The 22,984-nt window shown below is 63.2% G+C and overlaps 5 protein-coding genes across 5 annotated transcripts; 1 reads left to right on the forward strand and 4 right to left on the reverse strand.

Moving 5' to 3' along the window:
* Positions 1–63: 63 nt before the first annotated feature.
* Positions 64–385, reverse strand: PAN0_048d6416 (uncharacterized protein; the record flags this gene model as incomplete). The annotated part of the gene is made up of 1 exon (XM_014798131.1): positions 64–385. A coding segment is annotated over one exon (322 nt), but the record flags the coding sequence as incomplete, so codon positions are not given.
* A 102-nt stretch (positions 386–487) lies between these two features.
* Positions 488–1,519, reverse strand: PAN0_048d6417 (NAD(P)-binding protein; the record flags this gene model as incomplete). The annotated part of the gene is made up of 1 exon (XM_014798132.1): positions 488–1,519. One exon carries the CDS (start codon positions 1,517–1,519, stop codon positions 488–490), a length of 1,032 nt encoding a protein of 343 aa, XP_014653618.1.
* A 129-nt stretch (positions 1,520–1,648) lies between these two features.
* On the reverse strand, positions 1,649–5,359 carry PAN0_048d6418 (phosphatidylinositol 4-kinase; the record flags this gene model as incomplete). The annotated part of the gene is made up of 1 exon (XM_014798133.1): positions 1,649–5,359. The coding sequence occupies one exon, from the start codon at positions 5,357–5,359 to the stop codon at positions 1,649–1,651; it is 3,711 nt and encodes a 1,236-aa protein (XP_014653619.1).
* A 970-nt stretch (positions 5,360–6,329) lies between these two features.
* PAN0_048c6419 (histone acetyltransferase SAGA, TRRAP/TRA1 component, PI-3 kinase superfamily TRA1) lies at positions 6,330–18,158 on the forward strand (the record flags this gene model as incomplete). Its single annotated transcript, XM_014798134.1, has 1 exon — positions 6,330–18,158. The coding sequence occupies one exon, from the start codon at positions 6,330–6,332 to the stop codon at positions 18,156–18,158; it is 11,829 nt and encodes a 3,942-aa protein (XP_014653620.1).
* Positions 18,159–19,182: 1,024 nt separating this feature from the next.
* Positions 19,183–22,767, reverse strand: PAN0_048d6420 (uncharacterized protein; the record flags this gene model as incomplete). Its single annotated transcript, XM_014798135.1, has 1 exon — positions 19,183–22,767. The coding sequence occupies one exon, from the start codon at positions 22,765–22,767 to the stop codon at positions 19,183–19,185; it is 3,585 nt and encodes a 1,194-aa protein (XP_014653621.1).
* Between the last annotated feature and the right edge of the window lie 217 nt (positions 22,768–22,984).

Raw genomic sequence — 22,984 nt, forward strand, 5'->3', positions numbered from 1 at the left:
ATATGCGCGAGGGTGGATAGCCGCAACGAGAGGCGGGTTGGGGAGGGGGGGGGGGGGACTTACTTGCGAGTGCCTTATTCGCTGTACCATCCAATACAGCTTGCAATGCGGCGATCTCGCTGATCTCGCGGTAGGCTGTCGCCAGCTCTTCGTGCAGTTGGAGTGCATGCACTGCGTGTTGTGCGTCTACAGCGGGCGGGGGGAGGGGTTGGAGGTGCGCATCGTACTCGGGCCAGTGCTGGACGAGAAACCGCACCGAAGCGTCGGGCACGTCGTCGAGCGCGCCAGCGACGGTGCGCAGTCGAGCCAGCACAGCCCCCTCGGTCGACGTGCCCACAATATGCGCGAGGGTGGATAGCCGCAACGAGAGGCTGGTTGTGTCCATGGTGGTGGTGGGAAGCCAACGCGTGTTCAGGGGCAGACAAGCGAAATATCAACGCGCCAAAAGTAACACTATCACCACTCGATTGCATTTCAGGGTCTGCGGCTAGAAGGCGATCCGCGTGGACTGGGCGGTATCCACGATGAGACGGGTGATCTCGGCGTCTTGCGTAGCCACACCTACCGACTTGAACACACTCACGCCCTCGTTGCTCCATCTTCCCTCGACATGCTGCATCCACTCCTCTTCTCCGCTGTTGGGGTTGGGTAGGAGATCCGCCATCTGCCTCACCCTACCCCACTGCTCATCGTCAAGAGGTTGGAGACATCCTGCTTCGGTCCTGCATGCATCGACACTATCCACCACAAGCGCACCTTTGGTTGCAGCCTGCTTTACGAGCCCGGGTGGCAGTTCACGCATCTGGTGGGTGTACGATCCTACGGCGCATACGTGTGTTCTGCCACGTACCCACTCCTCCTCGAACAGCACTTTGCGCGACGGAGTGCAGGTACACACCACATCCGCGCTCCCCACCGCGCTCCTCACCGCATCCACCTCCGTCACCACCTCGATCTCCACCCCACAGCCCAACCCGCTTAGCTGTCGAACCATCTCCTCCTTCTTTCTCTCCACTTCGGTCGGCGAGAGGCGGCGGTGTTGACCCACAACGATGGTGGTTGTGGTGAGCGTGTAGAATCGCGCGTGTAGCGCAATGTGTAGAACCGCCTGAAGCCCATCCCCAAACACGACCAACTCCACTTCCTGCCGTCCTAGCGCCATGATGGTGCTGAGGACCGACCCGGCTGCTGTGCGCACCGCGGTGAGGATGGTCGAGTTGACCACGTGACTGACGCATCCATCGTCGCCAAAGACAAGGTTGACTCCGGGAATGCCGCGGCTGACAAGGGGGACGCTGACGATCTTGATCACCGTGGTGGACGAGGTGTGTGTGGGCATGAAGAGCTGCGTATGCGTGGGCGTGACAAGGCTGATGCGAGGCGGACATTGCGCCGTCGACAGCGAGCGAAATGCGCGTGCTTGTGAGAGTAGCAGTGAGGCGAGGCTGAGCGTGCGCAGTGCAGCATCCACCTCCGCACTCGAGATGATCGCCACCCCACCAGCAGCGCAAGTCGACATCGTTTGGGTTAGTGACAAGACAAAAGTGAAGATAGAAAAGCGTCCCCAAGACGCACAGACCCCCGTCGTATTTCTCGCGCTCAAAACACGCGAATCCATCAAACTGGGATGAATGGGTCGAGCATCAAGTTAGAGGACGCCCTCGGTGAGGCGCTGATACATGTCGTACAGCCTCGTAAACGCACTACCGGCACTGGACAACACCAACCTATCCACAAACTCGTCGCACTGCGCACTGCTCAATCCCAGCTGGAACCTGTCGCGCAGATTGGCCGCCGTCAAGTCGCCCAGTGCAAAGCAGGGCAGCTTGGAATCCTTGGCCATGAGCTCCACCAGCATGATGATGCGCTCCGCATGCTTGCGTACGTCCCTAAATCCCTGCCGCATGAGCTTCTTAAACTCGTCGAACTCCTGACTCTCGAGCCCGCCCAAGATGTCGATGTACTCCTGCGGCATCTTGAACGGCGCCGCCTCGAACCCCACGCCGCCAGGACTGATGCCGAGCATAAACCCGAAATCGATGTGGATGAGTCGTCCATCGCGGTCAACGAGGATATTGCCGTTGTGTCGGTCCTTGATCTGCAGCAGGTAGCTGATGATACTATACCCCGCCAGCGATCGCATAAACCTCCCCCTCGCCTTGCTAAACCCCGTCGATGTCGACGGCCCATACGCCGCAAGAAAGTGATCGTACAGCGAGAATCCCCGCGCCTTGTCTTCTTCCGCCATGCGCGAGTACGCCTCCTTCTTGATCGAATGCACACTCACCGCATCCGTGATCGTCTCCATCAACCCGCTATTCTCGCTCGTCACCAGGATGCGGAAGTAGCGAACCCAACATTCGCTCCCCGTCTCCTCCCAAATCCGCCCAAACTCGTTGATCAACTGCACCGCCAGCTGTTCCTGCCGCAAATCGGCGCCCGTCTTGACGATGACCGAGAATACGTCCCAACTAGCCAGATGGCCGTAGGGGGATGAGGCACGGATGCGCTCCTTTTTGGCTGCCCAGGACTCGCTGAACATGGCCGCCGAGGGATCGTCCTTGTTGACCGCGCGCAGCACCGCTTCTTCCTCGTCCTCGCCCATGCGCGTGGTTGGATTGGATGCCTTGGCTCTCGCACGCACCGCCGTTCGCCCACCCGCCTTCATGCGCCGCATCCTCTCCTCCTCCAACGCCATCATCTCGTGCATGATCCGCTTGCGGATCGCCTCCGTCTCGGCATGCACCAACCTCGAGCTCTGCCCTGCTCCCCCGACGCCACCCATCACGCGTACATCCATCCCCACATGCGCACTCACCCCCGCCGTCCCCTGTCCCACCTCGGCCTTATCCCCCGCGCCTCCTCCATTCGCCCCGGTGGTGGCAGAGGAGTACCAGTTGGTGGGGACGATCCACGAGCTCCATCCGCCCTGCGCATTGCTGCCGAGATTCGGGCCGTAGTTGACGATGGCGTGCGCCTTGGTGGCGTTGCTCGACTTGTTGAGCTGCGACAGCATGACCGCCGCCGTGCGCATGCGCTGCGCATACTCGTCGAGCGAAAACTCCTGCATGGGTCGATGGCCCGCCGCCACCTCCCCGTCGCCGGGCGCGCTCCAGGCCGCTGCATCGTGCATCCGGTTGCGCGTCGACAGATCCTCGTCGTCGTCCGAAGACGTCTCGCGCTCGCCACCGAACCCGGCCAGGTCCGAACCGTACATCTGCTCGGTCAGGTCGATCTCCTCGCCTGCCGCGTCTGGCTCCCGCAGCGTACCCATGTCCGCCTCCGCCTCGGCTGCACTGCGTTCGGCATCCATGGCATCCCCACGCTCCATCGCGGGCGTCAGAGGCTGCGATGCGGGCCGTGGCGTGCTCGACCGCGTGCCCAGCTGACCATCCAGCTCCAACACCGCTGCTGCTGCATCATGCGCATCGCCATCGTTGGCCGCCGTTGCGACCTCGTCATGCTCGACGAGATCGGGCGTATTGCGCGCACTTTCGCTCGCCTGCACAAACGGCGACGACGCAGCGGCGGCCTTGCGCCTGCGCGAGTCCTCCTCGGTGACAAGCCTCCTGAGCGTGTCGCGGTTGTGCCTGCGCTCCGGATCGAAATCCAGCTCGTTGTTGAGCACCTCTACATGCAGCAAAAACGGCACCCTGTCCGCCGAATTGAGCACCACCGCCTCGCTTGGATTGATCCTCACCACCCGGTGGTGCCTCTTTGCCGCACCCGCCGCTTCCCCTCCCGAGCGCACATCCTTGTCATCCGCAGTGCACCACAGCGGGAAGCACACATCGGCGGGCAGCTTGTGATTGAGCGCGGTCAGCTCGGCACGCAGCGCCGACAGCCGCGCCGGCTTGGGCAACAGCAACAGCCGCGCCGAGATGTCCTGCAACGCCAGCAGGAACCGCGTCTGCTCCTTGCAATAGTTGGATCGCAGCAGGCTGCGCCGTGCCTCGGCATTGTACAGCGCCAGCACCGCCTCCGTCTTGGCGGCTGGCTGGTTGAGTGCGGCGGACGAGGCGAACACCGAGGCGACGCCCGCGCGCGTCGAGGCGAGGTTGGGCACCGAGCGCGACGATGCCGCCTGCTGACCGAACGACGCCAGCTGCCGATGCTTGTGCGGCGACCAGGGTGGAGGCGCTGCTGTCGAGGACGGGTTCTTGCGTGCGCCCGTGGCGGTTCGTGTAGAGGTGCTGGGGTGGGCGTCGTTGTGCGCCTGGCCAAACACCTCGCCCACGGCGGCGGCCGCCTTGCCCTTGAAGTCGTTGAAGCCGGCATTGAAGCCGGCGGCCAAGGTGGTGAACGGGTTGTCGGGGCGCTTGGCGGTGTCGGCGGCGGGCAACGAGCCTCCGGAGGTGATCTCCTTGGTGGTTGTGGTAGAGGTAGCAGCGGACGGAGAGTCCTTGGGCGGAGGCAGAGGCGCCGTGTCAGCGCGTGCCATGGATACCGACGAGGCGGCCATCTTGACGAGCGAGCCGGCCAACGACGAGAGGCTCGAGTCTCGTGCGTGCGGATCAGGGGCCGCTGTGGAGGTGGTGGTGGCGGGCTTTTCGTTGAGCGAGTCGTTGTCGTCGCTGTCGATACCATCCTCTGCGGCGCGATCGTTGCTCTCGTAGAGCTGGTCGTGCTGGAAGGCCTCGTCATCGTCGTCATCATCGTCGAGGTCCTGACGTGCTGAGCGCTGGGCGTCACGCGAGGCGAGGGCGTGCTGCATGGGGTCTACGGGTTGTCGTGCCTGCTCGATGGCGATATTCCCCGTGATGTCGGCGAGGCGAGGCATGCCGGGCGCACTGGCGAGCACCGAGCCGATGCCGACGATGTTGGCGATGGGCGTGTGCGGCGACACCTTTTGGCGTCGGAACGTGGACGTGGCCGCCAGACGGATGCGCTCGAGCCCATTCTGGAGCAGATTCGAGTTGGAGGGTCCGGGAGCATCGGCAGGCGCGGAAGCGAGCGCATAGACCGGGTTGGACGAAGCGAGCGGGTCCTGGAAGAGGATGCGCTGGCACTCGTTGAAGACGCGATGGCAGATGTGAAACGAGGCTGTATTCGGGTTGGACGAGAGGTCGGAAAGCGCAGCCTGGAAGTACCAGAGGGTGAGGAGTGCGACGTGTACGGACTCGTTGCATCTGCGCAGGATGAAGCACTCGAGCGCGCGCGAGTCGGACGGCTTGGTGATGAGGAGGTGGCAGAGCTGGGGCCAGTAGAACTCGACGTGGTGCGAGGGGAATGCGGACTCGAGCTGGCTCACGAGGTAGTAGGTGATGCCGATGTTGTCCGAGTACGTGCGTAAATAGGAAAGCGCGAGGTGCGGCGAAAAGTAGTCCGAATGGAACAGACGCAGCAAGAGGCTCGCCATGGTGCGCAGTGGCTACACGAGCAGGCCCAGCCAAGCAAGTGGAAGAGGGCGGAGACAGAGTCGGCAAAGAGAGTGTGGACTATGTCATGAGCGCGGCGCCGAGTGTATATGATGACACGGTGGGAGATGCGAGATGGGAAGGATGAAGTAGCAAAGAAGGGTTTGGTCGATCGGACGTGGCCAACCAACACTCTTTCTCTCTCTCTCTCTTTCACTGCTCGCCAAAGTGAGGTGGCACCGACTGCGTGTTTCTGCCTTTGACTTGGCGCCTGGCTTGTGCCACGCCTTCGGATGCTCAATTCCCGCTCTCACGCGAGCAATGTGCGGTGCGCCGGGTCAAACAATGTTACGCCGCCTTTGTCCCACAAGCCAGATCTGTATTTAGTCACGATTACCTGTGCAGCGCATCGCCGGAAGAAGTGGACGACCTCGTGGCTCACGTGACCCCAAGCGTCGTTGGGATAGAGAGGGCGTTCGGAGCCATTTCCCCCCCTTCTTCCTCTTCACTCCTCGCCCCCACACTTGACTGTCTCTCTATGCCTGCCGTACAGTCTGCCTTCTGAGTCGTTGCGATCGCACTGCGCCCAATCGTGAGTATGCGCTGCTTGTATATGCCAACGCTTCAGAGCCATGTGAGACTGGATCGTGAGAAAGAGTGTGGCAGGCCGGCTTAGGAAACGATCTAACAGATTCGCGCTTGGCGCTTTTTGGATGGCTCGGCAGAACACGACAGGCAGCTCCTCCTCGGCCTCGCTGCTTGGCTCTCATCCTCATTCCTACTTTGGTACCATCCATCTCACCCTCGGCATCCTCGGCATACTCGCTCGGTCAACGACAAAGCCATCCAGCCGCACGCCTCCTCTTCAACCCTGCCCGCGCGCTACCACAGCTTCATCCATCCAGCACATGCGCTTCCACACACACGAGGCCGCCCTCTGACGCGCAGCACGCGCACCATCCACTCCGCACCATGTCGGCCACCGACAACTCCGCACGCCGCTCCGTGCCGGACGTCGAGCAGATCGCCGCCAAGCTCGCAGACAACTCAATAGACGCAAAGGCGAGGCTAGCCACCGCCTTCGAGCTCAAGGAACTCCTCGACCTCTTCCAGAACATCGACTACGCCCTCTTCCTCAAGCACGTCATCCCCGCCTACATCTCCCTCCTCGACGCAACACCATGCAGCTTCATCGCAGACGCGCCCGAGCAGCGCCTCCGCCACATCGTCCTCGAAACAACACATCGCATGCCCCAGCACGACGTATTCAAACCCTATGCAGACCCCCTCATGACCGCCATGCTCAACGTCCTCCGCGACGACAACGAGGACAATGCCGTGCTCGCCCTCAAAGTCATCATCGACCTCCATCGCTCCTTCAAAGCTGTCCTCCAGGATCAGGTACAGCCCTTCCTCGAACTCGTCAAGAAGCTCTACGCCAACATGAAGAACACCGTAGAGCAGGCCTTTGAGTCCGAAGCTTCCCAGCTCACTGCCCCTGCTTCCACTGCTGCTGCTCCCACTGCCCCCGCTGCCACCACACCCGCCGTCTCGGACACCACCACCACCACCACCACTACAACCGCCACGGACACCACCGCCGCCGCTCCAGCTGCCTCTTCCACAGCGCAGCCCGCTGCCACTGCCACGGCCGCCTCCGACGCCGCAGCCTCCACATCCACCCCGACCGCTTCGGCTTCCACCACCCCTGCAGCCACATCCGCCACACCAGCCACACCAGCCGCACCCGCCTCCAAGCCGCTCCCAAAGTCCATGTCCAGCTTCAAGGTGCTCACAGAATGTCCCATCGTCATCGTCCTCATATTCCAGAGCTACCGCACCGTAGTCCCGCAGGCCATCAACGTCTTTGTGCCCCTCATCATCGAGAGCTGCCTCTCGCTACAGGCAAAGCCACAGCGCGAGGCTCACCAAGCCGCAAGCGCAAACGGCGAGATCTTTGTCGGCGTGGCTCCCGCCATCAAGAACAGATCGCTCTACACCGACATGATCGTAGCCCAGGTCAAGACCATGTCCTTCCTCGCCTACGTCCTCCGAGGCTCCGCTCCCGTCATGCGGCCCTTTGCCCACGTCCTCCCCGAGATCAGCGTCCGCCTCCTCAAGGACTGTCCACCCGAGGCCTCCGCAACCCGCAAGGAGCTCCTCGTCGCCACCCGCCACGTCCTCTCCACCGAGTACCGCGCCCACTTTGTCGGTCAGATCGACACCCTCCTCGACGAACGCGTCCTCATCGGCACCGGCGTCACCTCGCACGAGACACAGAGGCCACTCGCCATCAGCATGCTCGCCGACCTCGTACACCACGTCCGCCAGGAGCTTTCGCCCCAACAGCTCGTCCGTGTCGTCCACATCCACTCCCAGATCCTGCACGACCCCACGCTCGCTCCCAGCATCCAAACCATGTGCGTCAAGCTCCTCCTCAACCTCGTCGAGACCATCCTCACAAAACACCCCGACGGCGCCACTCAGACGCTCGCTTCCATCCTCGACGTCTTTGTCGAGAAGCTCGCCAGCTTGCATCGCATGCGAGCCGACATGGACCGCCTGCGTCAGATCAAAGATCAACACCAGCAGCACCACGCCGACGCAGTCGACACAACCGACAAGCTCGCCGTCGATGCAGTCACCATCGAGCGCGGCAAGCCCATCCAGGCGGCCGCCATCATGCTCGACGTCGCAGGCGATCCGCTCAAGGACGCTCGCTTCCTCTTTCGCAACATCCTCTTTGGCTTCAAGACGCTCATCCCCGTCCTTCGCCATCGCAATGCCGCGCATCCCGACGGCGCCACCGCAGGAAGGCTGCTCGTCGACGGCGTCAAGTGCTGGTCCCTCCACGAGGACCGCGAGGGCAGGGAGGAAAAAGAGGTGCTCGACCTCTTCACCACCGTCTTCATCGACCTCGAGCCACAGGTCTTCCACGAGATCTTCACCGCCCACATGCCCTTCCTCTTCCAGGAGATGCTCAACTCGCCCACCCTCCTCGGCATCCCGCAGAACCTCCTCAGCAACGACGCCGTCTCCAAGCGCTTCGTCGGCATCCTCCTCCGCTTCCTCGTCGACAGGCTCGAGGAGCTCGGCAAGTCGGACAAGAAGCACGCCTCCATCAGCCTGCGCCTCTTCAAGATGGCCTTCATGGCCGTCACCATCTTCCCAGAGGAGAACGAGGTGGTGCTCCAGCCCCACCTCAGCCATCTCATCATGGAGTCCATGAAGCTCGCCAGCAAGGCCGACGAGCCCACCAACTACTTTCTCCTCCTCCGCGCTCTCTTCCGCAGCATCGGCGGCGGCCGGTTCGAGCTCCTCTACAAGGACGTCCTGCCGCTCCTCCCCGTCCTGCTCGAGAACCTCAATGCGCTCCTCAACGCTGCAGAGCCCAGCCGACGCGAGGTGTTTGTCGATCTTTGCCTCACCGTGCCCGTCCGCCTCAGCGTGCTTCTGCCCTACCTCGGCTATCTCATGAAGCCGCTCGTGCTCGCGCTCCAGTCCTCCACCGAGCTCGTCAGCCAGGGCCTCCGCACCCTCGAACTCTGCATCGACAACCTCACCCAGGAATTCCTCGACCCCATCATGGCGCCCTACGCACAGGACATCATGGCCGCGCTCTGGCAGCATCTCCAGCCCCTCCCGCACAACCACCAGCACTCCCACACCACCATGCGCATCCTCGGCAAGATGGGCGGCCGCAACCGCAAGCTCCTCCAGAATCCGCCCCGGCTCGCCTACGTCTCGCACAAGCCACCCACCTTCCCCATCCATCTCGACGGCAAGTCGCAGTCCATGACGCTCACCCCCGTCACCGAGCTCGCGCTCGCCAACATCCGTCGCACCGACCCGTACTATCGCAAGCACGCCTTCGAGCTGCTCCGCCACACCGCCGCGCTCTTCCTCGACGGCTCCCTCATGGATGCCGACCGCGAGGCGGTGTTTGGCAAGCTCATCAAGGGGCTCTTTGACGCCACGCGCGCCGACGACCTCAGGGACGAGGCGGTGCAGTACCTGTTTGGCATCTGCAAGCACGTCTTCCACGCCGAGATCAAGCGCGACATGCCCTCCTCCTCCTCCGGCGGTTCGAGCCGTCATCTGTGGCCCATGACCACCTCGCTGCTCGAGGGGCTCACCAACGCACTCGCGCTCAACGAGGTGGGCAACGACCCGGCGCCGCTCATCGAGTTGGAGCTGCAGATCATCCGCGAGTTCCTCGCCGCGTGCGAAAAGGCGCCCGCCACGCGTCCCGACCTCGGCCACATCGTCATGCACTCGTTCGCCAGCAAGTTCTGCTCCCAGTGCTACGAGCAGCTGTGGCAGCGCAAGACCGGCGGCTGGCTCGGCGTCAACATGCTCGTGCGCCGCGCCGACCTCGGCCAGGTCTGGGTGCGCGACCATCAGCTCGAGATCGTCCGTGCGCTGCTCTTCATGCTCAAGGACATGCCCAACGACCCACCCGGCAACATCGACGAGGTCAGCGACACGCTCCTCCAGGTCATCCGTCAGGCGTACACCACCAACGCGCCCGCCGAGGGCAAGGCGGAGCCGCCCGTTCCCGAGCGGCCCAGCCACCTCACCTACCTCATCGGCATCCTGGTGCCCGAGCTGTCCAGCTCCAACGCCACCGTCCGCACCACCACCCAGACCGCGTTCAAGCTGCTCGCAGAGCTGCGCAAGTGCACCGTCACCGAGCTGCTCACCACGCAAAAGGAACGCCTGCTCCAGCCCATCTTCACCAAGCCGCTGCGCGCGCTGCCCTTCGGCATGCAGATCGGACACATCGACGCCATCACCTTTGCACTCAACCTCACGCCGCCGCTGCCCGAGTTCAACGAGGAGCTCTACCGCGTCCTCACCGAGGCGCTTGCGCTCGCCGACGCCGACGACCAGGCGCTCATCGGCAGGACCTCGCAGTACAAGAACATGATCGCCGTCACCAAGCTTCGGGTGGTTGCCATCCGGCTGCTCTCGTCGGCCATGGCATGCGGCGACTTCCTCTCGGCCAAGCACACGCAGATGCGCATGAAGATCATCTCGGTCTACTTCAAGAGTCTCTACTCGAGGAGCGAGGAGGTGGTGCAGGTCGCGTACGAGTCGCTCAAGACGGTGCTCAGCCAGCAGAGCAAGCTGCCCAAGGACCTGCTGCAGAGCGGCCTCAGGCCCATCCTCATGACGCTCGCCGACCGCAACAGGCTCACGGCGTCCGGACTCGAGGGATTGGCGCGCCTGCTGCAGCTGCTCACCAACTACTTCAAGGTCGAGATCGGCACCAAGCTGCTCGACCATCTCACCAGCCTCGCCGAGCCCGCAGTGCTCCTCAGGGCCGCCGCAGGCTCGCTGCGCGACAACGAGCAGATCAAGACGCTCGTCGCCATCGTCAACGTCTTCCGCCTCCTGCCCGAGGCGTCGTTCCAGTTCCTTCCCAGGCTGACCACGACGGTGGCCGAGATCGAGTCGCAGCTGCGCCGTGCGGGCGCAACGCCCTTCACCAAGCCGCTCACGCTCTTCCTCAACCGCTTCGCCGAAAAGGCGGTGACGTACTTCTTCGAGGGCGACAAGCTGAGCAACCCCAAGTTCCTGCGCGTCGTCAAGCTCTCCCTCGCCTCGGATGACGGGCCGGAGCTGAGGGAGCAGGTGACGGGCTCGCGCGACAAGTTCCTCTTCCCGCTCTTCGCAGAGGGCGCCACGGCGGCACAGGTGCAGGCAGGCGTCACCATCGTCCAGCAGATGGTCGAGCGCGACCCCAAGTGGCTCATCACCAACAAGGACGTCTTCGAGAAGCTCATCGCGCTCTGGAACAGCGACGCCAGCAAGACGCGCCGACGCGACGAGGCCAACAGCAGCACCGTCAAGGCCGTCACCGCTTCGGACCAGTCGGCCGCCGCCGCCGCGTCGTCAGCCGCAGTGACGCGCAGCGTCAGCGAGACCAAGCAGCTCATCCAGCTCTTCCTCTCGTATCTGCGCATCGAGCCGCACGTCGAGGCCTACATCGCCCTGCTCGACGCCTACACCTACAAGATCGCCTTTGACCTCACGTTCGCCACGCGATTCATCTACGACCATCTGTGCATCAAGGCGTCCAACTCGTTCAAGAGGCAGATGTACTCGCGCTTCCTCGAGCTCTTTGAGGACAAGGACGCGAGCCAGATGCTCAAGACGCAGGCGCTGCGTGTGCTTGTCAATCCCATGCTTCTCGCATCGTACGGGCCGCACCCGACCAGCACGCCGCCCGCGTCGCCCAAGGTGGCCGAGTCCACCGTGGTGGTCACCGACAAGCCGGCCGCCGCATCTTTGTCGAGCTCGGAAGCGGAGAAGCCAAAGTCTGCCGACAAGGACGGCGACGAGGAGATGAAGGATGCAGAGTCGGGCGACAAGAGAGACGAGGTCCCTGCCGCCGACGCTGCCTCCAAGGCTGAGGTCAAGGGCGCTTCTTCCGCTGACCCCGCAACGGCGGCGACATCGACCGCCGACGCGGACAAGGACAAGGCCACCGAGCCGAAGGATGCAGCCGACCAGCCCGCTGCTGCCGCATCCGACCCTGTGCCCGACGTCGCCGAAGTGATCGATACCGAGCTCGTGACGCAGATCGTCAACCGCCTGTGGAAGCCGTTCCAGAACCCCAAGGTGGCCAACGAGCTGTGCTCGGACGACGCGCTGCGCATCGAGCTGCTGCACATGTCGACCATGATCCTCGAGCATTGCTCGAACCACCTCGCGCCCAACGGCCAGCTCAAGAAGGACACGATCAAGTTCGGCTGGGCCAACCTCACCGCCGAGGACGTCACGGTCAAGAACGTGGCGTACATCTTCATCGCGCGCTTCCTCGAAGTCTTCGAGAGCCCCATCAAGATCGTCGGCCAGGTCTACTTTGGTCTGCTGCGTGCGCATCAGTCCGAGGGCCGCAGCATGGTCAAGAAGGCGCTGGACATTCTGGTGCCTGCACTGCCAAAGCGCGCGGGCGCAAGCGAGAACGGCCAGCCTCCGCAGTGGGCCAAGTGGACCAAGAGGCAGCTGGTGGACGAGGGCCACAACGTCAGCCAGCTCTTTGCCATCTTGAGCCTGCTCGTGCGACACGCAGACCTCTTCTACAGCAGCCGCGAGATGTTTGTCCCGCACATCGTCAGCAACCTGACCAAGCTTGGTCTGGTGGCCAATGTCAACGTCGAGTCGAGGATCCTCGCCGTCGACCTCGTCGAGCTGCTGTACAAGTGGGAGAAGCGCCGCCAGGAGCATGTCGAGGCGCAGAAGAAGTCGGCGGATGGCGAGGCCAAGGACAAAGACGCAGCCTCCGAAGGCGAGGCGCCCGCAAGCAGCGGCAAGCGTAGCGCTGATGCTCCCGAGGAGACATCGGCGGTGAAAAAGGTTCGCATCGACGAAAGCGGCATTTCGGCTGCCGCCTCGGGCACTTCCAAGGGCGCCGCACCAGCCGCTGCCACGACCAGCGTTTCTGCAGCTGCCCCAGCACCAGGTGCCTCTGGCGACGCCACTGGCGTCACGCTGACGGATGCCGACCACGAGTACCTCATCCCGATGAATCTGCGCGAGATGACGGTCGGCTTCCTGGTGCGCTTCGTGTCGCTGTCGATGGAGCCCATCTCGAAGGCAGGCATCGTGTCCAAGGCGGCCACGCTCCTGGCCGAGGTGCTCAAGGCGCCCTACTGGTCGGACGTGCAAGTGCGCCTGTCCATCTTCCAGCGCCCGCTCATCCACACCGACATCAACGAGCAGAACACGCCCGTCATCTGCAACGCGCTGCGCACGCTCGAAATCGTGGTGGCCGACAAGACGGACGCGTACATCGCGCCGCACGTGCCGCAGCTGCAGAAGCTGCTCGAGAAGAGCGCGGCCACCGACGAGGTCTCGCTCGTCGAGGCGCAGAAGCCCGTGCTCGAGCGCATCTTCCGCGTGATCCCCGACCCGCCGCCCGAGGAGGACGCCGACGGCGAAGCCGACATGGACACGGGTGACGACAAGAAGCCCGACGGCGACGACGCCACCGCCAAGGAGTCCAAAGAGGGCGAGGCGACCGACGAGCTCGCGGCGTTCAGGAAGTTTGCGGACAACCTGATCGCCGACGGCCTCAAGCAGAGCCAGCACCTGTACAGCGTGTTCAGCATGCTCGACGCCTGGAGTCAGAGCAAGCCGGAGAAGATCGACGCGCACCTGCCCGCGTTGAGCAAGGCGCTCAGCAAGCTCACCAAGGAGCATCTGGCCGCAACGGAGCCCGTGCCAGCGGGCAACACGAATCTGAAGCTGCTCATGCTCGTGCTTGAGCTGCTCAAGCGCCGCATCTCGAACCTGGGCGACCAGAGGAGGTGGCTGCTGTCGGCCCTCGTGCAGCTGGTGGAGCGATCATCGTCGATCGAACTCTGCCGCTTCCTGCTCAACACCATGTCCAAGTGGATCCTCGAGCAGCGCGAGACGTTCCCCACGGTCAAGGAGAAGGCGGGCATCCTGCTCAAGATGATGTCGTTCGAGTCGCGCGACAACGACCAGCTGCTGCGCGACTATCTCGACCTCATCCACGCCATCTATACGACGCCGGCATTTGCGCGCACCGAGCTCACGGTTCGGCTCGAGAACGCCTTCCTGCTCGGCTGCAGGCACAAGGACGCACAGGTGCGCAAGAAGTTCATCGACATCTTTGACCGCACGCTCGTGCGCGGCGTGGCGGGGCGTCTGCAGTACCTGCTCGGCCACCAGAGCTGGGAGTATCTGGCGGAGCACTACTGGGTCTGCCAGGTGCTCGACCTCATGCTCGGCTCCGTAGATGCCAACTGGCCGCTGCTCGCACACAGCTCGGCGCAGCTCGGCAAGGGCGGCAGCAGCTTTGTCTCGACGCTCAAGAGTCTGCAGGTGGGCGACATCATCGCGTCGATCCGCGCTCTGCTGTACACGGACAAGGAGCTGGCGCACCAGATCTGGGTGTCGTTCTTTGCGGCCGCCTGGCGTTCCATGATGCGCAAGGACCACGACGACATCACGCGCGCGCTCATCGGCGTGCTCACGCGCGAGTACAACCTGCGCCAGGTGAGCAAGCGGCCCAACGTGGTGCAGACGCTGCTCGAGGGCGCGCTGGCGTGCAAGCCGCAGCTCGAGCTGCCGCCGCACGTCGTCAAGTACCTCGGCCGCAACTTCAACGCGTGGCATACGGCCATCGAGATTCTGCAGAACCTGCTGCGCTCGCTGCCGCGCCACGACGATGCCATCCGCGAGGCGGGCCAGGACGCGCTGGCGGAGCTGTACGCCGAGCTGTCGGAGGAGGACATGTTCTACGGCCTGTGGAGGAGGAGGTGCGTGTACGCCGAGACCAACAGCGCCATCTCGTTCGAGCAGATCGGCATGTGGAACCACGCCCAGGTGCAGTACGAGACGGCGCAGATCAAGGCGCGCTCGGGCGTGCTCAACTTTACCGAGGCCGAGTACCATCTGTGGGAGGATCAGTGGGTGTTCTGTGCGCAGAAGCTGCAGCAGTGGGACATCCTCACCGACCTCGCCAAGATGGAGGGCGACAACGATCTGCTGCTCGAGTGCGCCTGGCGGCTGTACGACTGGACGACGGAGCGCGAGACGCTCGAACAGGCGCTCGAGAGCCTGTCGGCGAGTGCGACGCCGAGGAGGCGCGTCTTCGAGGCGTACATGGCGCTGCTCAAGAGCCAGTCGGGTCAGGACAAGCCGGCCGAGTTCGGGCGGATCTGCGACGAGGCGATCCAGCTGACGCTCAAGAAGTGGCACTCGCTGCCTGCGGCCGTCACGGTGGCCCACGTGCCGCTGCTCCAGATCTTCCAGCAGTTCGTCGAGCTGCAGGAGGCCAGCACGATCTTTGCGAGCCTGGCGCACACCAATGCCACGAATCTGGACCAGCGATCCGCGGAGCTCAAGGCGCAGATGCAGACGTGGCGCGAGCGCCTGCCCAACCTGTGGGACGACATCAATGCGTGGTCGGACCTGGTCGCCTGGCGACAGCACGTGTTCGGCGCGATCAACAAGGCGTATCTGCCGCTCGTGCCCGTCATCCAGCAGCGCGACGGGCAGAATGCGTCGACCAACTCGTACGCCTACCGCGGCTACCACGAGACGGCGTGGATCATCAACCGGTTCGCGCACGTGGCGCGGAAGCACTACCTCAACGACGTGTGCATCTCGTCGCTCACCAAGATCTACACGCTGCCCAACATCGAGATCCAGGAGGCGTTCCTCAAGCTGCGCGAGCAGGCCAAGTGCCACTTCCAGAACCCGAACGAGCTCACGCAGGGCCTCGACGTCATCAACAACACCAACCTCATGTTCTTCGCCGCGCCGCAGAAGGCCGAGTTCTTCACGCTCAAGGGCATGTTCATGGCGCGCCTCGGGCTCAACGACGAGGCGAACCACGCCTTTGCCACCGCCATCCAGATGGACCTCAACCTCGCCAAGGCGTGGACCGAGTGGGGCCGCTACAACGACCGCCTCTTCCGCGACCGGCCGACGGAGCTCGCGGCGGCAGGCAACGCCGTCAGCTGCTACCTCCAGGCCGCCGGGCTGTACAAGAACGCCAAGGTGCGCAAGGTGCTCATCCGCGTGCTCTGGCTGCTCTCGTGCGACGACAGCAAGGGTACCGTCTGGCAGGCGTTCGAGGGCTTCAAGGGCGACGCGCCCATCTGGTACTGGATCACCTTCATCCCCCAGCTGCTGCAGAGCCTCAGTCACAAGGAGGCCAGGTTCGCGCGCAAGATGCTCATGTCGATCGCAAAGACGTTCCCGCAGTCGCTCTACTTCTACCTGCGCACCACCAAGGAGGACTTTGTGACGATGAAGCGCCAGTCGCTCATCGCTGCGCAGCGTGCCGCGCAGGCGCAGGCTCGACAGCAGGCTGCGGCTGCGGCGGCTGCGGCTGCTGCCAACGGCAAGCCCGCCACGGGCACCGACGCCGCCAAGCCGCCGGGCTCCGAGGGCCAGACGCCAGGCAGTCCCACCAAGGCGGACGGCGCGGCAACCGCTCCTGCCAACGGCGCCGATGCTTCCGGAAAGGCTGCTGCGCCGGGTGCAACGCCTGCGGCTGCGGGCGCGCCTGCCACGCCGGCGGCACCGGGAGCCGCGGGGGCACCGGGCGCTGCCGCTGCTGCCGCAGCCGCCAACGTGCCGCGCCAGCCGTGGGAGTACGTGGACGAGATCCTCAACATCCTCAAGACGGCGTTCCCGCTGCTGACGCTGACCATGGAGAACATTGCCGAGCAGATCCAGCAGCGGTTCAAGCCGACGAACGAGGAGGACATCTACCGACTGACGAACGCGCTGCTCAACGATGCGCTGCAGCAGTACATCCAGCGAGCGGTGTCGCCCAACGACTCTGGGGTGCTTCCGGCGTCGTCGCAGGCCAACGTGATCCGGTTTGCCGAGAACCTGCCCCCGGGTCCGCTCAAGACGTCGTTCGAGGAGGACTTTGTCAAGAGCAAGCCGACGCTGCGCGACTATGTGAGCAAGCTGCAGCGGTGGCGCGACCGGTACGAGACGAGTCTGGACCGGCGCCCGAGCAAGCAGCATCTGGAGCACTGCAGCCACTATCTGGTGGAGTTCCAGCACCAGAAGTTCGACGAGGTCGAGGTGCCCGGTCAGTACCTCAAGCTGGAGGACAACAATTCGGACTTTGTCAAGATCGCGCGCTTCATGCCGGTGTTCGAGATGGTGCGGTCGGCGGGCATGTGCACGCGGCGCTTGACCATCTTGAGCAACAAGGGTACGATGCATTCGTTTGCGGTGCAGCTGCCCAGTGGGAGGTACTGTCGACGCGAAGAAAAGATCTTCCAGCTGCTGCGATTCTTCAACCGCATTCTGGAGCGCAGGAAGGAGACGCGCAAGCGCGGATTGGCGTTCCACGTGCCGCTGGCGCTGCCGCTCGCGCCGCAGGTGCGCCTGATCGACCACGACTCGAGCTTCGTCAGTCTGCAGGACATCTACGAGCGGCACTGCGAGGAGATTGGCATCGGCAAGGACGACCCCGTCATTGCGTGGGTCGAAAAGATGCGCTCCACCTGGGACGGTGGCAACCTTGCTACGGGTTCCGGCTCGGCCAGTGGGACACGCGGCAATGTGGACTTTACCAACCTGCGCATGGATCTGATGGAGGAGATTTCGACCAAGTTTGTTCCGGACACGGTGTTGACGCGCTACATGACACGGTCCATGGCGACGTCGAGCGATCTCTACATGCTGCGCAAGCAATTCGCGCTGCAGACCGCCGCTGCATCGTTCGTCACCTACTGCCTCTTCATCTCCAACCGCTTACCGAACCGGATCCACATCAGTCGGGCTTCGGGCCAGGTGGCCATGTCGGACGTCGTACCCACGTTCAACCCCACCGCTCCGCAGTTCAAGTCGACCGACCCGACGCCCTTCCGCCTCTCGCCGAACTTGCAGCACTTTATCGGGCCCGTGGCGATCGAAGGCGTGCTGACGTCTTCGCTGATTGCGTTGGCACGGACGCTGGTCGAGCCCGAGAGGGCCATGGAGGAGTATCTGGGCATCTTTGTACGCGACGAGATCAACTTTTGGCTGCAGGGGGCACAGCGTMAGGCGCAGGCGCAGGCGCAGGCCCAGGGAGCCGCGCCGACGCAGCTGCCTACCGAGGCGCCAAAGGAGGTGGTCATGACCAATGTGCTCGACATCGTCAAGCGCGCCAAGCTGCTCAGCTGCGCCCACGAGCTCGAGAGGTCCAACAACACCGCGCCCGTCAGTGGCGTCGTGTTGGATCTGATCAATTCGGCGTCCAACCCGTCCAAGTTGGCTTTGCAGGATCCCACTTGGGCCCCCTGGCTCTAAGCGCAACGCTTTATTGAAAACAATCTTGATTCCAGGATTCAGTGTGTGCGTGCGTGTATGACACCGAGCCAAGCAGAATTGCTGTTGAGTTGATGAAGCGCCGGTTGTCGAGAGTGAATCGTTATCCACAGCTTTTGGTGGCTGAGCGTCTAGCATGTTGCGTATGGCAGATGGGGGGCGTATTTCAATTGTCAAGTGCTTTATCATCGGACCTGGAGCATTCACGACTGATTCGGCTAGTCTTTGACGGCGAGACCTCGCACCGGGTGTACAGTGCGCGGCTTTGATGCCACGACAAGCATGTCAGGCGCAAAGGGGTCGGTTGCGATCACGCGCTTGGGGCGGCGCATGTCATTCGACTGCTTGGCTCGGTCATGGCCGTGTCAAGTGTGTGCCATCAAGATGGTCATTGCATGTGCGGCTTGGGCCCCATCGACCACGCAGCCTCATGTGCAGTTGATCGTCCGCATAGCGCCGAGATGCGGTATGATTTCGGCCTGCACCGCATCAAGTCGTCCGAATCGTGACCACGCACCCCTTGGGCGTCCAGCTGCAGATGCGACGCACGTCGGATTTGCAGCCAGAACAAGCATGCCACCGCAAAAGTCTAACCCCGCCAGCTCGCACGGCAACCTCCGCTCCGACCAAGCTTCGACTCTGCTGCGCATGCTGTCGAATGTGCAAGCTCCGCGTCGGCGCAGTCTGGCTCGCATGGCCAAGAGGCGAAGAGGCGAGAATGAGTGCAAGTACAGCTTCCCAAGTCGACTGGGTTAGGTGTTCACCAAGGCTCAACATTCCCACCTGGTTTTTGGCTGCAGCCACAACAAGCATGTCAGACGCAAAGAGATTCCCAACTCGCGCAGCACCCTCCGCTGCACACCAACTTTCCACTCGGCAGTACGCTCGTCAGCCAGCGCAGATCCTCATGTCCACCGGGTGGAACGATCATCATCACACGCAACCCCTCAAGTCACAAGGACCAGCTGCAGACGGAATCAGTTGAGAATTGCGGGTGAGCGTCGAGTTAGCTGCGCCTAGGACGCTTGATGGTGATGCGGCGAGTGCGGCGCGGAGTCTCGGCCTGCTCTGGCGGAGCTTCGTCGCTGTCCTCGCGCTCGCCGTACTGCGCCTGCCCTTTCCGCGCGCGTGTGGAGCGTCGCTCCGGACGGGCACGTTTCTCCCCCACCGCTACCTCCTCCTCCTTCTCCTTCTCCTCCTCCGGCTCTTCTTCAGCTGGCGCGGCAGCAAGTTGGGCGAGCGAGATGATGGCGCCTTTCCTGCGCGGTGTGCTTACCGCACTAGCCGCTGGCTCGGTCTCCACCCCATCAGCCATCTCCACATCCACATCCACATCCAGCTTCTCACCCACATCAGTATCGGCCGAATGCGACGCTTCCGCCGACTTGGGAGCAAAGAATCGACTCTTCTCGCCACCTTCTTCCTCCTGCTGATCCCCGTTTGGCGGTGCATCCTCAGTGTGACCCTCGATCGAGTCCTTGTACTGCTCCTGGACGCGCTTGGCGATGCGCACGGCATTGACGAGTTTGCGCCAATTCTTCATGGCACGCTCCATCTTCTTGGTCTGCTGGCGCAATGCATCCTGCTGCTCCTGCTGCCAAAAGGCGTCCTCGACCATCTCTGCGTTCGCCGCGGCCACAACAATGCCCGTGATCTTGGGCATGCCGCGCTGCTTGCGGAACTCGAAGCCCGTGATCGCCTCGGCATACGGTACGCCGATCTTCTTGGCCACCTTGGCGGTACCCTGCATGGGCAGATGCACCGCACCCGCCGGCAGCATCGAGGGCACAAACAGGTCGATGTTGCCAAACCCATTCGTCGGAATCACTCCGTCCGGTCCCACGGCGGGGGGAACGTAGAGCTGCGTCTGGAACTCGGCGTACAGTCCCTCCTGTGCGACCTCGCGACCTTCGAGCTTGGCCTGTTCCTCGGCTCGCTTGTTCGCAAGCGTATACCCACGCGCCTTGACGAACTTGAGCGCGGTCTCGCCGTCTTTCACGACGCGGCCCTCGTTGTACCACTGGCGCGACGAGCGTAATGTGACTACGTCCGACTTGGAGAAGACCGGCGTGCCTTGAAACGTGGCGATCTGGCGGCGCGGAAACACCACCTCGTCGCGCTTGAGAAACTTTTCCAAAAAGTACACCGGATGGTCCTTGAACCCGGCCATGGACGACGGCATGGGCTCGCGCGCACTGAAATCCTGCAGCTCCGCATCCTCCATGGCGTCGCGGTCGAGCTTCTGCGGACGGTGCATGGCGCGCACCACGCGCGTCCACCAGTCCTCCTCTCCCTTTGCCCGTGTCGGCGGACGCAGCCGCGAGACGCGCGAGTTGAGCGTCTTCGTATAGCGCGCCGTCACATCGCGCGCATATCCATCCTCCTCAAACGCCGCAACGTAGATCAGCTTGTTCTGCCGGTCGAATGGCGCCGGCTCCATGTGACGATTGCCGGACGGCCGAACCAAAGACCGCACCGGATCAACGCTGATCCACTTCTGGTACGGCTTGGAGAATACCTCGACCCACATGGTCGGCGGAGCCTGCAAGTCGACCGGATCCGCCGTCGTATCCTCACCCGCCAGCTCCGAGTCCTTGAGCTGCTTGGGCCGAAATGCGCGCAGCTTCACCTTGTGCTCCACCTCGAGCGGCGTCTTGAGGTTCTTCCACTTTTCCGGGCGATAGTCATCGTCTTCGCTCCCGTCATCATCGGCCACAGGCGGATCGACCTCTCTCGCCTTGCCTTTGCGCCGCGCCGACTCGCTGACGGCTGCAGCCCTGGTGCTCGCCTTCCCCTTCTTTGGCGTCGCTGCCGCCGACTTGGACGAGGCATCCGATGCCGTGCCATCGAGCAAGATGGGCTGTTCGCGGTTGCCTCGGCGACTAGTTCTGGTGCTGGCGCTTCCTGGCGCTTCCCGCCGCGAAGTTGCTGCTCGAGCCTTTGCAGGTGTACTTCTCTTTGCATCGCTGGCCTCGTCTGCCGATGAAAGGCCCATTGGGTGCGGCACAGCCTTACCGTGGGTGGCCGTCCGCTTCGCCGAGCCGATCGACGCGACAGACTCGTCATCCGAGGTCAGCTCGTGCACCGGCTTGGAAGCAAAACGCCGTGACGCCGGGGTCGTGGCCTTGGCACGGAGCTGGTTGGGCTTCTTGTCTGCCGGAGTGCCCGCCGCCGAGTTGGCGAGCTTGCTTGCACCCACACTCCACGGCATCGGCTGCGGGCTCACTACGAGCCGAGCAGGAATGCCGAGGGACCGGCACAGGGCGCAGAAGAGCTGGGCGCTCGTTTCTCTGGAGCCGGCCTTGTCGAGCGCACGCTGCTTGAGTTCGGCGGGCGACGAAATGGTCTCTGATGCCGAGAGCAGGCGCAAGTAGATCGGGCGGATGGCGCTGCCGGGCGCGAAGATGGTGATCTCCATCGCCTTTGTTGGCGGCAGCAATGCACTTGTTGCGGAGGCGGCCTTGGCTTTGCCCTTGCCTTTGGACTTTGCATTTGCCTGTTGTTCCTTTGCGTCGCGGTAGCGCTGCTGTTCCCTGCGCTCGCGACGGTGGCGCTGTTCTCGCTCTGCTGCCGTCTCTACGACCCAGCCATCGATGCGCCTGCCGGAGCTCGGCATGATGCCGGTTGCGATGTCCTGGTCCGGCTGGCGCAGCGCCGAGGCCGCGACAATGGTGGGGTCGAGGCGGAAACGCGCCGTCCACCATCGGACGAGCTCCGAAAGGAAGCTCTCGAACATGCGGATACGTTCGCGCTGCTCGGGCACCTTTTTGGGATGGATGGAACGCAGCTTGGTGATGAGGTAGTCTGGCACCGAGTCGGCGAGTGTGTCGCGGAGATCGTCGTCGTTGCACCACTTGTTGCGCACGCGGGCGTGGGCGAGCATGGAGAGCACGAGGAGCTTGTGCGCAGTAATGCGATTCTGACGGTCGCGCGGCGTGAGGAGGCTGGTGGACTTTGGCTTGGTGGAGCCGGACTGCTTGGGGGTGCGACTGCCGACGGAGATCTCGACGCCCCGGTGCTGACCCTTGCCGTCCTTGAAGATGGGGATTGCTTTGGGATCGGTGGTTGAATCGTCGCCCGTCTGCTCTTGATCGCTGCCATCCTGACCATCTTCGCCGATGGCCCCGTCGCCGTATTTTGCCTGCACCTCTCGGTAAGCATCGGCATACATGTCGTGCAGATCCTTGGTCGAGTTGTCCGGATCGAGATCGACGTCTTCCATCTCGAGGTCTTCGCTGGCCTCGCGCGAGGCACCCGTGGCGGGGCCTGCATTGGCCACGTCGACATCTTCGAAATCCGACATGTCAACGTCGTCGTGTGTGTTGTCTGTGGATGCATTGGAGAGGATCTCGATGACGTCTTGCGCCACTGATGGACGCGCACCACGGGATTTGGATTTGGCAGTCGGGGATGGCTTGGAAGGCGATGCGCGCCCGTTGCGCACCCTGGACGGCATGTTTTCGCTACTATCGTCGGATATGGTGTGGATGTCGAGCACCTCTTCGGGGTCTGCGTCTGGGCGATCCAGGTCGTGCGCGAGCCTTGGTAGCTTGCGTGGTGGGCGACGTGCAGGCCTGCGAGCCGGGCTCATAGGGGGCTGTTGTGGATGTAGATGCGGGCGTGCAGTCGGTTGGCGCCCATCGTTCCCGTAAAGGCGAGTCGGCCGTACCCTTGGCTAGTGATGGTCGTTTGAGAGGGACAGAGGTGATGGGCCGTCGCCGAACGGGGGAGGAGGAGCAGGAGGAGGAGGAGGAACTCAGCCATGGCCATTTGGAATTTCAGGGCTTGAAATGCAGTCTCTCGTGTGG

This window comes from Moesziomyces antarcticus, assembly GCF_000747765.1.
Source record: "Moesziomyces antarcticus DNA, scaffold: scaffold_v10048, strain JCM 10317, whole genome shotgun sequence".
In the NCBI taxonomy this organism is placed as follows: domain Eukaryota; kingdom Fungi; phylum Basidiomycota; class Ustilaginomycetes; order Ustilaginales; family Ustilaginaceae; genus Moesziomyces; species Moesziomyces antarcticus.